The 15219-nt window shown below is 30.7% G+C and overlaps 2 protein-coding genes across 2 annotated transcripts; one reads left to right on the top strand and one right to left on the bottom strand.

Annotated features, from left to right (window-relative positions):
- Window positions 1-866: 866 nt before the first annotated feature.
- On the top strand, window positions 867-3502 carry LOC128166352 (uncharacterized). The gene is made up of 6 exons (XM_052831462.1): window positions 867-1270; window positions 1503-1561; window positions 1650-1689; window positions 1822-1884; window positions 1995-2035; window positions 2519-3502. The coding sequence occupies exons 1-6, from the start codon at window positions 985-987 to the stop codon at window positions 2645-2647; spliced, it is 618 nt and encodes a 205-aa protein (XP_052687422.1). The 5' UTR covers window positions 867-984; the 3' UTR covers window positions 2648-3502.
- Window positions 3503-8809: 5307 nt separating this feature from the next.
- LOC128166538 (uncharacterized) lies at window positions 8810-14060 on the bottom strand. Its single transcript, XM_052831776.1, has 9 exons — window positions 13903-14060; window positions 13239-13756; window positions 12107-12236; window positions 11569-11835; window positions 11007-11222; window positions 10823-10858; window positions 10335-10393; window positions 9769-9829; window positions 8810-9448 (listed from the first exon to the last, which is right to left on the bottom strand). Exons 1-9 carry the CDS (start codon window positions 13931-13933, stop codon window positions 9387-9389), a joined length of 1380 nt encoding a protein of 459 aa, XP_052687736.1. The 5' UTR covers window positions 13934-14060; the 3' UTR covers window positions 8810-9386.
- Window positions 14061-15219: the final 1159 nt, after the last annotated feature.

Raw genomic sequence — 15219 nt, 5'->3', positions numbered from 1 at the left:
TTTTGAAATTTAGAGAGTGTTTTCATAGGTTTCTTTTCAAGAAGCCTCAGTGTCATATTTTGAAATTTAGAGAGTGTTTTCATCGGTTTCTTTTCAGCCAATGAAAATACGCGATCTTCATATACGACATAACCTGATTTAACATTTTATATGTACATATAAATATTATTAAAAATTTCGATACAACCTTTTGCATTTTTGCGTTTTGAAAATGTCTTTCCTTTAACTGTTATAAAAATGTACTTTAATTTTTAAAGCTTGAATACCTTTCTTACGGCACAGGTAAATGAAAAAAAATGTTAGAGATGACTTAAGCCGAGAAGTTAAATTTGGTTCTCATTAAATGTTTTATTAACAGTGATCTAACATTTATTTTCCTTTTCTTCAAACATGAATGGAAAGGCGGATATAAATACACGTGTTATTAAAAACATGTTTTATCTAATTATAAATGTAATTGACATCAACAACACTTCCTTAATTCTAATTGAGGTAGATAATGAATATTAAATGGATTTAAATATCATGAATATCATGATAAAATCATAATGAAAAATAATTCTTACTCCTTTTATTGCAAATACGCAAACTCTTTGTTTTATAAATTAAAGAAATATCGTTCTTCTATTAAAAATTTCTTAATATACTTGTACTTATTGTTGCTTTTATTTCAATATTTACTTGTCTATATCAGGAAATTTTGGAGAGGAATTCAAAGCATAATTACTGTTTTCCTTGTAAACAACACTTTTATAATAGCTTAAATGTTTATTATTATAAACACATAAAAATTCATGTGTCTTATGTTATTAATAGTTTTTTGGGGAATTCCGACCAACGAGGAAGACGTTATCTTTGCAAGTACAGTGGACGTCATAAACCAAAGCTCATAACTTAATAAACACTGAAAGTAAACAGGCGCATTTTTTTTTCCTTTTTTAGACCCTGCTATTTTCAGTCAATGATTTTGGACACGAAAGTAATATGTCTAACTGCAAATTCGTTCCAACTTGTAAGGAGCTTGAAAAAGAAATACTGGATTTAAAATGTAAAATCGCTCTGCTTAACGCCCATCTGATAGGTGAAAACGAAAAGATGGAGGACGGCCATCACGGATTATGTGCATTAGATAAGGACGTCCTCGGAGGTCACGGACAAAAATTGGTGGAAAAAGTTTCCCGTCTGATTTTAGAGTTGGAAAATTTAAAATTAAATCTAAAGAAATTCAACGAGCTATGCAAAGGATGCGCAAACAATGAATACGCATCAGGTAAGCGTATATACTATCAAGTGAATTTTTAAGGTGTATGTGGCTTTATTTGAATTCAATTTTATTTAAACTCTTCACGTTACTAGTTGCATTTAAGTTCTAGATAATGCGACACATTTTTGTCACTTGCAATGTATAAGGATGGAAGGTATTTCTGAAAATAAGTTGTCTAGAAATGCTATAAGAACAGTCACTTCCGGCTTTGAATCATGTGCTTAAGGTGTTATTACAGGTGGACGAACTGTTCCACCAATTCAGGAAGAAGGTGCCGGAGAAGTACTTAAAGAAAAAGTAAACATCAATAATATAGAATGAGAGTTTTATGTCAATCGAATGTAAAGTTCATGTGTCAACGTCTTCTTTAAATGTTGTTTTGTAGGCGGAACGCGCACAGTGTGTACAGATAAGAGAAAATTTAGGTACTTGCTTAACAGCAATAAGAAACTTTTTAGATAAAAGATAATGTATTGAATTTTGCATTTTGATATAGCAATACGGGTTCATCGTTCATTGTTTAGTAATTATTATCAGGATTCACATTTCCTTTTAAGATACTCAAAGGTCTTCAAAAAAGGATAGTGGGATAGACGTCGACGAATCATTATCAAGACCAGGTACCTGTTTTTATTATGTACTACAAATGCTTTTTGTATTTAAAGAATTTTTATTCTTTGATTTAAAGGAAGCAATATGCTTATTAATTGATCATTTTTAACCTAAACAGGTTCGAATTGTTCCCAACGAACCTTGTCAACAACATCTGAGGTAATATATGCTTATACGTAACATAAATCAGTGCAATCAACAAAGGATTAGGTCAAAATTTAAATAACTGATAAATTATGTTTTAAAAACATCACTATTGCATAAAAATCGCTACACTTTTAAAATATTGTAATTGGTCAAACATTTACAAATGTTAAAATTGATAAAATACATAATTTTTTACATAAAAACGAGTAAATCTGCAAAATTATGTTACTGTATTTTTTAAAGCTATAACTGTCCTTAAAAACATAATTTCTAAATAATGCTTACAAAGTTTTAGTATCAAAATACGAATTTATCAAATATTATTCCTGCATATTATATAAGTCTCATGTTAAGTATCACATCCTTCTTTTATTGCACACTTGAATTACGTACGATGCTGAAAAGCAAAAATACATCACAGAATTCAGATTTCTCAAAGACTGGTTGTGAAAATTGTGTTTTAAATAAATATGTTAATACTGAAATATTTTACAGCCCTGTGAATCAGAAGACCCGGATAACAGAAGATTCTCTACACGGACTGAACAATTGTTGACTGTCCAAGCACAAAAGGCTTCCAGTAGAAGATATGTGAAATCTAAAGACAAATCATCGTCCCTGTGACATTATCTTAGAGTTTGCAAGCGTTTATGGAGGCCAGTTTTGCTTACTACAAGATGAGATTTGATTTTCGAGCAATATGCAAATGTATATAAGTTCGGAAACGTTGTTGTCATTTCATTTGTTACTGTTTCTCATATTTTCATACCCTCAGGATAATTGAGTTTAAGTTTTTTGTGTTTTTAGTTGTATATACGTTTTTGTGATCAGTTCTTTTATTTCCTATTTAATTTTTCTCATTAAAATTGTTACTTGTATTTAAACTGTGGAATGGTGGAAACATTCTATCGCAATGAGATTTTTCAAACTTGGAAATGGGTTTCACTTGTTACCTTTTTAGAGGTCCGTGTTGCTCTGCTTTAAATTTGTATTTCGTTTAATGGATTTTTGAGATGATTGACAGTTTGGTGTCATTTTTTATTGTAAAATAAAAGAAAATATTGTTGAAGTCTGACCTATGAAGACTCGTTGTGTCCTTAATTACAATTGATGAAAAGTTTTAAAATTCATTTACTCATGTTAACTTGAAGTTTGCATTATGAGAAACTCAAAAAAGGTTTGATTTGCATTAAAAGATCAAGGTATTAATATCATTTGCATTTTATTGACAGAAAATAGTAAATTTTAAATAAATTTGATCTATTGATTGAGATATTGGCTTAAATAGTCAGATTGTACTGTTTGATGAAACGATTTAAAATTGTTTTAATCAGATCACGTTTGCAATCATTAATATGTATCATGTGCAATACTTTTTATTATTTCCAAGTCTTCTTTGTAAATAAAATTCATTATCATAATTGAGTTATATGCTACTAATTCAGTAGTATTATGTTGAAAATAAATCATGTTACAAAAACTTCAGTTGTCTGTTCCTTTTTGATTATTACATGAAGGTTAATAAAAATTAAGACACCAAAGATAAAATATTGAATGCAAAATGATTCAAATGCTCATCCTCAGGAGAACTGTTACAGCTGAGCTATTAAATACAAGTACCACCAAAAGAACTTACTCTCTTAAAGAGACTGGTTAACAAATTACCCAAGACGAAAAGAAAATATTTCAGCTTTTAAACTTTGATATATTTTTCTATCTCTTTTCTAGCTCTTTTCAAGGATATTAATATTATAGTCTAAATAGCTAAGACTTTCAGGTTTACACGAACAATAATCTCAATGAAAACTAAACTACTTAGATTCAATTCTAAACTCATAAAATTAGAATTTTTGTTTATATATATTATATTTTCTGTACATGCAACACAATGAATATGAATTGATCATAATAATGGAAACATTTCTCGTCCCAATATAAAACACCATTGTACATGTAAACAATAAAGTCAAAGGTTTGCAGGGTCAAAATTGAGCTGTGTTACATGTAAATGAAACTTGGATTTTCATAGTTTGTCTATTTATAGGGAGGGGGTTGTTTTTTGAAAGAGTTCTTGTATTTTCGAAAAATGGAAAAACAAACCATCATATCAAAAAGTCATGTCAGCCTAGACATTCTCTTTCCAAAATCATTCTTTTTTAAAAATAGACTTTGCGTCATGTTCGGAAATTCCCTTACAATTTGGTTCTATATACTCAAACAGTTGACCTGTCAATGTTATTGGGTTATTAAAATTAAAACCACTGCGAAGTCATGTAAAATAATCATATTAATGGTGTTGATTTATTTATTCAATTTAATTTTTTTTTGAGGGGGTATGTTATTGTATGTGCTTGCGTCCTTTTACTTTTTCGTAGCTTTTTAAATGTTAAAATTTTTATGTCTGTATTTGTGTTTTCATATGTGTTTTGCTTGCCTCCAACACTTATTCAGTTTAGCCTTCTTTCTTCAGTTGAATAGTCATAAAAAAAACAAACACACAACATCCATTTCTTAAGTCATCTTTTTAAGTTAGAATAATCATCTATTTTCATAAGGTCATGTTTTAAACAATAAGCAGATGTATATCTAGTAAATACCAATGTTCAAAAGCTAAAGTCAGGTCCCTTGAATTCTAAATGTACAAGCAGATATTATTCTGTGTTCCAGTATTTTAGAAACGACTCTAAATAAAACGATTGTACTCGTCTTTTATCCATTTGTTTAACATTTATAGACATTTATGTTTTAAGACATTATTTTTCATTATAGATTCATCGATTGCTTATTTCCATGTATCTCCTTAAGTACGCCGATGACTTTTTGGAAATTGTCGGGAAATTAATTGATTAGTTATTCAAAAAATTGCAATTAAGATACTCCATTTTTTTATCACACCAAACCCTTATACACTTCCTACATATTTGATTGTTTTTTTTTTCTAGTTTCACGTCGTGCTTATACAAACAACACACCGATCCAGTTATCATTATTAGTTTAAAAATACTGTTGTGTATAACTTCTTTCCAACATCAACATTTTTACGTGTTCTTAAATGCTGGTAAACTTGATGCACATTTGCAGCTTTGTTCTGTTGCTACCTTTGTAAAATATTGCTTTTTGTGTGGACAGCATTCACTCAAATACAAGATGAATTTAGAATGAAAGTTTACACTTCTCTAAAATACCATTGATGCATTATTTCAATAAGACGACATTAGAACCGAAGTCTTTTTAAGTGTTTCAAATTTAAAAAAAAAAGGAATCTGTTAAAATCATTGGACATAATTAGCCTTACGTAAATACGAACATTTACTTTACAGATAAAGAGGGAAAATAAAAGGGAGTGTAACAAGGAAATGTAAATACTAATGAACGTACACTGATAGTTCTAATATTGATGACAATAGATAAATGTTTTGTCATTTCAAGAAATTGCTGGGGTGAACATAATGCAAAATCAACATTCTTTCTTCCACAGCTCAGGTTGCCTATTGACTACATTCCAAACTTCTTTCAAATCACGTTTATCATGCATGTGGTACAATATTTCATCCGTTTGGTTGGTTGGTATATATTTATATACTGCGTCCTTGGATTACAAATAGGCCATTTAGTTTGGATATCATGAGAAATTCCTTTGGTGATTTATTTTATTTTGTTTAAATTATTTCAAAGTTACCTATCAACTTCCTTGAATATACGATGGATAAACTTTAAAAAAAAACCCAGATATTATTCCATTTAGTTATACATATCTTATCGCGTGGTTCCACACAACTTACCATCCACTTAGAACTAACCGTGTTATATCACAGATGTCTTGGCAGATCAGTTTTTGAGAGAGTTGGGTGGTCAACAAAGTACCCATACATAAACCTTATTCATTTTCATTAGGAGCTAAAACAAGATCTCATAATAACATATGTTAATTTATATTTTATTTTTATGACCAACTGATATCATATAGCAGCTTGTGATACAATTACAAATCCAGACAATTAAAGTTTAAAAGGCTGAATATTTAGAGGAGCGGGTAGGGCATAATTTAAACCAAAGATGTCAGATTTAAAGTATTTGTCTGATAGTTATCTCGCCCTACACTTTCCGCTATGGTGTCAATTTGACAACCATCATGGACATCTCTTTCTGGAAAGTTCTTTCCATCCAAACTAAAAGCGCATTAGATTGTGCCATTTTATTCATGAACTTTTTTGTATTAACCAAAGATGTCCGATCCAACGTATCTGCCTGCAATGCATGATGAACTCATCCTACACTTTTCGCAATGACGTTAATTAGTAAACCTGCGTTCTTGGTTACCCCATTCTGGAAAGTTCTATGCCATTCTCTTCGTGCTTCGCAAGCGAATGAGTTATATCCATTAAAACTAAAATGGCGCATTCAAGAAACGAATTATGTACCTTATTTTATTTAATCAACATTTGCCAAATCTTAACTTCTATGTGTACTCTAAGTATGTTCCCAGTAAATATATCTACTCTTGACGTCATCGTTCTTTTTTATTTCATCGCAAGTTTATATATTTTGATACTAACTCCCACCAACATATATCCGCCAAAGCGTGTCAACCACCTTACTCTCATTTATTGGTATTTCGGGCTGGTTTATCAAAAACGAAAATAAGTTTTAATTAATTTTACAATTATTCCTTATCAGGTAAAAAGCAATTATATTTTACGGACATCATATCACTTGTGTTGAAATACCAAAGGTGTAAGCAGTTACCATGGTGCAGGCATTTTATAGTTTATTCGCAAAATGTCTTTATTTTTAGGTATAAATAAAGAGAAAGTTTAAAAAGGGGGGGGGAGTGAAAAATGAGTTTAAAAAGGGGCGGGGGGGGGTGTGAAAACATGAACATTCTCTTGTGTATGCTACAAAATTTTATATCATATCGTATATCTGTGTAGAGATAAATTAAAGTATCTAACAGAATTAAAGACTGTGAAACACCATCTTTATTTTATATAAAAGATCTAGTATCATGGCTCCACCTCATCAAATATGACATATTTCGTTGGGATTGGATGGTTGATATTCTACATATCACGGTGTCTGGCAAAATTGTATCAAAAGGAGTGTTACTTTTTGGGTATTCCCCTTTAAAATCCGTGCTGTTAAGTTGACCTTACTGAACTTTTTTTTCGGTTGGTCAGATATCGGTCTGAAACAGTTTTTGTGACATGAAACCCATTCATGTGTGTAAGAAACCATGGTCTAGGTCTTATAAAGATATTTTTGGGGCAAGGTTTATATTTAGTCATTTTATTTTCTTATTTACTCTTTATAACATTTCATCAAGAAATAATTATTTTAAAAAGGGTGTTCTACAACTCAAAAAAACTTTGCAGTAACATTGCATCCGCTTAAAAATATTGACTCTTCGTCAACTTTTTCATTTAGAAAGAAAAGAATAACCTTTGGAGCCGATTTGCTTTCCCTACACGTAAATTAGTGGCACATTACTTTCTTGCTTAAAAGTATAAAGAGTAAAGAACAAGATACAAATATTTATTTTTGAACACAGTTTGTTAAATCAACAAACGTTCTTTACCTTTTAAGCAATGATACTGCCTTCGCTGTCAAACTGAATTTATCATAAAACGTGCTGCTTGAAAACTTGTACCTACACATTGACTATTTAAAATTGGGATGTATTATTTTTTACAATATTTGACATTAAGAATACTATAAAACTATGCACCGGATGAAAGCAGCACTTCACTGGCTTCGAACGCCATGGAAACCAAATAACATGAAAAGGGGACGACAGGGACTTGTGAGAATGCATGCATTGCGTTTAATAAGATACACGTAAAAAAAGGAATTGATTTGTTTATCACTTTTTCAAGATGTGTCATATAAAAAAGATTTTGATGCACAAAATGTATTCTCATGATTCTAATCTTTTAAAAAGTTTACTTGCCACAGAGTTTAGATGATAACAAAGCTTAAAGTGTTCAATTTTCCCTATGAAACTTCCCGAAAGAAGTAGAATATCAATAACTAAACAGCAATGTCAGCGTTGGTATTTCAAAAAAAGGATCTGAGTGAATGCGAAATTTAAAGAAAGTTCAAATATTGTCCATGCATTTTAATGAATTGCAGTGGGCATGTCAATTGGGCGAGATTAAATTTCAAGTATAAATATAGATCTTACCAAAGTGAAAATTGAAAGCTGGGTTAGTGTGCCTCAATCTATTCAACAGTTGAAGACTGATCTAGATGATCGTACTGGGTTTTTATCAGGGTTTTTTTTGGGGGGATGGGGTGTAAGCTGTAGGGTTTTTTTCATTATTCTTTACTTCTTTCATGAGTTCATCTCCCATGTAAGACTTTATCCATACTTTAACCAGACTATTTTCGATCATTTTTTCGATTTGCTATCAAACCTTTATCTTATTTCATATGGTTCATTATATTGAACAATATGTATTATGTTAGTGTTATATTTCATCTACTGTGGTTTCATTCATTTTCGTGGGTATCAATTTTCGTTGATTTTCTGAAAACCTTAGTTTCAAGGATTCGTAAATTCGTGGACAATGATCCTATCGATACAAAATGTTAGTTAAAATTGAACTTCAATAAACATTTAATTTCGTGGATCAACTTATCAACGAAATCCACGAAAATTAATATTCAATGAATATTGATGAAACCACAGTATATTAATCCTTTACTTCTGTAGTGCATTCACCAAACCTTTCATCTAGTGTTCCTTTTAATAAACACAATATCATACTAAATAAGGATAAGAGTATCTAGCTATTGGATTTTTTTAATTATAATCCATATCGCATGTGAAATACGGGTAACAATAATTATGCAAACCATGCATCATAATTATTAGCACCAATGTTATTGCATTACATTGTTAGTTACCGATTTTTCTATTTTTTATGTAAAACAGATCAATCAAGTATTCAAAAGAAGCGGAAAATATCAAAGAAAAATACAAAACGTTAAAAATCACAGTCATGGTAACAATAACAAATAATGGACGACTTATGATATAGTTTGGCAAGAATATTACCCATAATGACACAAAGAGTATAATAATTCACACAATGTTTTTAAATTGGATTCATTTGACATTACAGTCCGGAAATTATCGGGTATGATTGAATGGAAGAAATATACATGGCTACACATAAATCATGTTTAATAACATGGTTAGGCAAGTGAATTGCTTATTATAAATGGAATGATCTGTTGACAAACAACCATAGGAATTTCATCTTTTGCTTTTAGTTACTGCATTAAGTTTCAGTTCTACGCTGTCATTTAACTTTTTTTGTTTTTAAAAAGTTTCTTTTTGATTCGACTTTGTTTTATACTTTTATCTGTCACTTTCAAATGACAATGCAGAGACTCCACTATCTCGTGAGTTGTCCGAGAGTCCTGCGAAAACAAAATATAAATATTATTCAAATAATTGTGAATACTTAATAATAAGGTATTATTATCAATAAGGGATTTTAAAACTGACGTGGTTATCTACATGTAAGTTTCAACTGCACGTATAAATATTGTTTAATAAAAGCAATTGTCATTTTATATTTAGAATGCAATAAATCAACTTTTCAAGTGTAAAGATAAAAAGTAAAGCAATTTGTGCAGCAGCACTGTTAAGTCCAGGACAAATTCAGAATGTACATGCATTTATTAATTCACAAAGAATGTTAATGATATCTTGAATTTGTAAACTTTGGATATCAGACCTGATGCAGTTCTGTTCTTCAGAATCTGTTCTTTTTCTTGTTGTGGTCGCATTGTCACTTCCTGTTTAACATGAAAACAAAAGTCAATTAGAAAGATAATTATAGTAATTATACTTTATATCTTATTTGAACCAAACAACGAATCAGTCGTTTATAACGTTTACATCCACAAGTTTGCTACTCGGCCGATTTAGGCAATGCTAACCTGATCTCGACAAGAAACCTGTTGAATTAATTTAAAGATTACTTTTCAATTTCAAATTATAATTAGTACTTTTTCAGACGCACCTATGTTAATACACTAAGCTTTAAAAGAGAATGCATTTTTATGTTCTTTTTTTTAATATACTGCATGTATATGTTAACACAACCCAAATGTGAAACAACACATTTATTTGTGTGCGTCAACCTAATAACAAGTAATATGATCGCCTTTTGTTGACTGACGATACTTGATACAGGTTTTGCATTCTACGTGTATGTGTATATATTTTATTTCTTGTACAATATGTACTTCAGGTGGTTTTCCCTACAAAAAAAAAATGTGATATAAGGATTGAACTTACAGCACTTTCAACAGGTATTCGCTGCCTGCCCCGTCCAAGTTTTTGCAGTGTGTGATAGTCTAAAATATATATTACGCTTAATATACAAATGAATAACTACCGGTTAATTTTTAAAAGTGAAGAGTAAGAGGTATTTTTTTTATTAAAATGAACCAATAAAATTCTGAAATTAAAGAATTAAAGTTTTCATTGAAGCGCTGCTCATAATTAACTTTATGTTAAATAACATTTTAATTTTTTTTTCAAAAAGTATTTTTTTTTTCAAAGTGGGAGAGTGTTTCCTTTTAGAGAAATGTTCTTGATGAAATTTATAACATGAGAATTTTCGAGTTTTAAGTTATTATCGAAAAGACATAAATCAAAATCAATTTATTGTGCACTCATGAAGTGTATCCTTTGAAACATTCCCATGAATGATATATGATAATATATTCATAATATATAAATAAAGTATGTCTTTAAGCTTGGTTATACGGTTTAAAACTTACTGTTGAATGTTTCACTTTTCTCTCTCATCATGCTATCTGTTTTTAAAATTCAAAAAAATCAGTTGAACAAATTTTAATGCTCCATTGTGTAATTACATGCCTTATATGTTATCTTTATGAGTAATTTGAGATCACATTATCATATCTATCTCATTTAAAAGCCGCGTCGTTGCTTTATACGTACGGTTTGAAATCCTGGTGTCCGCTGGGTTAAGTTGTTCGGCAAGATCTAGGAATTTCATCTTTTGAGCCAGTTGGCTTGGTGTTTGATTATATTTATTCCTTATTGTCCTCGCAATTTTGAACCCAGGCACCTTCGACAAAACTTTGCAGAAGCAAGATAGCCCATATTGTGCTCCAAAATGGAGCATTGTAGGGAATTCTTTATCAATCTGCTGGTCTAAAAATAAATAAAAAAAATTCTATGATAAGTAACCTGCTTGATACTTCCCATCTTTTTATCAATCACTTGTTGTTTAAGATATACAGAAGCCTGAATCTGAATGATAATATTATGAAACTAATTAAGTATATTATGCAAACTCTGTGAGAAGCAATATTATTGTATGAAAAAATAAATCTTTTAAAAACATTTTTATTCCCTAAAAGAATTTATTTAAGTTGATAGACTGGGCTATAGAAATCAATTTTGTTCAAACTGAAATTATGACAAACAAAACAAAAATAAGATATCGGTTTTTATTTAACATTAATTAGCATCGTCTGTATTTTATGAACCCACCTACCACGAAAAGAATACCGATAATCAAGGCCATCCAGGCAGGAGAAATGATCCGTGACTCTGTCATTGATTATGTCCCCTAGTTCCCTATCCAGAGTTTCTCTGTCCCTAGAGGACAGCTTCAGAACCTGACACAGGAACTCTACTGGGGAGGCCATGTCCTTGATTTCCTCGTACAGCAAGTCCATTTTGTTCCCCACTGTTATATACGTAGTTCCTTCTGATTTCCCGCCAACCAAAACGTCCACCATTATTTTTCCATATGGCAAGCCTTTTGGGAAATAAACCTTATATTATGAAATGCGTTAAACCTGCTCAATCTTAATCAAATGCAAGTACATATTTTTAATATACATGTAGACTGATATGCATGTTGATAGCATTTGAATTTTATTCCCAGTGTTCTTTTTCCTCTGATTCGAATTCTGAACAAATCATTCCCGAAGAAGTATAAATGTTTAACTTATTCCACTGTGAATTTAAAAAAAGAACTAAGATACAAGACTTTGACATCAACACTGTGTGTGTGCCTGGAAACCTACCGGACGGGACGAACGAGTATGTGTAGGGGTTGAGGTACTTGGCATCAATGCGTCTACCGTCTACTATCACAGATACTGGGTTCCGGTCAGTTTTCTTGGATTTGAACAGAATGAGTACCGGGTTTTTGTCCTGTCAAAAAAGAACCTCGATTTTTACGTATTTATACACAATTATTTATGTCTAGATCAGCAAATCTTTACTCTACAGGAGACACCGTAATAAGGTAAAATGAAAGGCTTGTGTACATGTGGAAAAGACCTTATGTTTATATTAATAATTAATGAGAATACTAGTAATTTATTCATTTGTCGTTATTTAAAACGCGACATAAACATTAACCTATTATTATAAGTGACCAGACATTGATTTAGAACATATACTTGTATAATAGTGCGTTGTAAAAAAAACTGACAATAATTGTTTATCGACTAACTGTATCTTTGTTATAACAATTTGGTTTGAGATTTCAAAACTTTGCTTTGTTTGCTCTTGCTTATTTTTGATTGCGGTGTTTTTGGTCAAGGAGAGAAGATTTCTCCAAATATTGATACATATTTTCCTTTTATAACAACAAGGTAAAACATTAGAATGGCTTTCTAATGCCGTATCTCCTTACACATAGCAGTATAGAGGAAGAATTTGCATAATATAACTCTGACAGAATGTATAAGGAAGTATTTCATTTTTTAATGAATTAAAAGATTTACATTTAGTGTCTTTTATGAATGAAAAACATGTATAACAGTTACGTATTTATGAATTCATTGAATTACATTGAATGATCAAAAACAAAATGATCTCAGCACAAGGCATTGGTGTTTGGAAGATAAAATAAATCAAATTTAATAAATTTAACCAACATTGATGGTTCATCATCACAGCCCTTTGCTTTCTATAGCAATAACCTTTGACCAAAATGATGACAAATTTGGTTAAAATATTAAGTAAGAAACTGAGTTATAAAAAAGAATTAACTAATTTTACTTGACTTGTTTTTAAAAGAGATGGCAATTAGGACTACTGACGAAAAAAAACTGACATCAATATTATCAAATAGAATAAATTACTTTGAAACATAGATTCACGACAATTTAATAACAGAATAATTTTGATAAATAAAAACCAACTTACAGTAACAATGTAATCTGGTTCCAGTCGATACTGGAGGATAGCTGGAAATGAATTTTCTTTCGACATTCCATCAAGTAAAGTCACAATTTCAATCGTTGCTGTCCGTAGATACAGCAGCTTAATCTTCTTACAAACTGCAAAGTTAGGAATAGTTTTTTCCAGCACCATTCTGACTTTATCGTCATCCTCAGTGTCCATTGAATAGTGAACTAGGCAAACACATGTCGTATTTTCCGGAATTTGTAAGGTTGTTGGTTTTGAGACTGAATTTGCTTCAAGGTGTGCCATCATTTCAGGAGTTAAAAGAAGAGCTGTCACTTGGTGTCTAAGTTCTTGACTTTGGATCACTGTAACATCGCAGGCTTTGACTTTGATTGGAGGCTGGGTATACATTTCCAGATTTTTCTTAATACAGTCAGTAATCGGCTGACCATCATGTGCGTGTATTATAAAAATGGAGTTTTTCTCCAGTTTTGGATGCATGATCATGTAATCGTCAGATTGTTCCATCAGTGGAGCTGGAAATACATATTGTAAAATTATTCATGCTTAATACTAAAGTTATCATTCAAAATTAATATTTTGTTAATTAAAATTCCATAATTACAAATTAATTTATTGACGTTTAACTCTTTGGATTATCACCATCAGTGCAAGTACTTACGAACATAAACATCGTCTTCACTGTCGTCCATTTTTTCGTCGTTTAACCAAATTAAGTGATGGAATATCTTTTATATGCCCATATTTCTCTTCCTCTTTTGCGGGTAGGATGCACTCAAAACTCCACATTCGTCAGGGTGTTCAACCAAGCAAAGTCACCCCTGTTTGTAAATGACCTAGATAATATCCAATTCTCATTTTTTAATTCTCATGAAGTTTTATTTTACTTGACAATATCTAACATTTCACCGCTTTCGGTGACACCTTACTGACTTCATTGTTATATGTAGATAATACAGTAGACTCCATAGGGGATTTCCCTTTCAAGCTGCCCCATGCCGAAATAATTTTACGAAATGATTTTTGTATAATTGAATAAAAAAATCTTTGTTAATGTCTTAATCAATTATAATGGCATGGTAAAGTTTTAAGTTATGGAGCGGTAAAACAAATGAGGCGATAAATGACCTTTTTCATTTGAAGAAATGACATATACATTTGTAGTAAAAACACTGCACCTCTCTAAATACAATGAAATAGTCTAAGAAGTATCTCGGTTTGCAAAATTCTAGCTAGTTATTAGCATAGTACTTAGTACTTAGACTGTATATGGCAGAAGAATCTTGTCCCTTGATTTTTGGCAGTAATACATCTTGTTTTTACTGTAAAACCCCCTCATTCCTCCTAAATCCACTGTCGCCTTTAATAACTATAGTTTTTAGGTGTGTCTTTTACTCTCAATTTCAATGATATTAAAATTGTCGTTAAAACATATCGTCTACAAATCTTGATTTAAATATGATCATATAGTATATCTCTGTAGGGAAAGAGGCACAGTTCATTTAGTTTGCTATATGTTCCACAAAACAGTGCGTTTACAAATATCAGTTCTTAATATTTTACAATATCATTTGGTCGTGGTATCAATTAAATCAGATTTGGCGATCTTATTTTCGCAGCAAGATCGGGTTAATGTCATACATTAAGATATAGTAAATCGTATTACACGTACTTCTCTCTTAGTTTTCATTTGCATGAAAAAATACTACCTCCTTCAGCTATTACATGTACTGCTTAATTTAAAAAACCTTGAATATTGCTGGCCAAAATCACCTGTCATTTTCTTCATATTATAAGGTTTTCTTTTTGTGTTTTTTTTTATGCTCCTTATACATGTATTATGTTAAATGGAATGCAATTTTATGCAAAAAATTATGGCAAGGCAAATGAATTTACTTTATTTTCTAAATAAGAGAGTTAAAATAGTTTTAAAGCTTATTTATTTTCTATTTAAATTCTTTTTCTGATTGAATGCATA

This window comes from Crassostrea angulata, chromosome 10 (genome assembly GCF_025612915.1).
Source record: "Crassostrea angulata isolate pt1a10 chromosome 10, ASM2561291v2, whole genome shotgun sequence".
Classification (NCBI taxonomy): Eukaryota; Metazoa; Mollusca; class Bivalvia; order Ostreida; family Ostreidae; genus Magallana; species Magallana angulata.
Note: the sequence above shows the minus strand (reverse complement) of the source record. Positions and strands in the feature narration are given on the sequence as shown.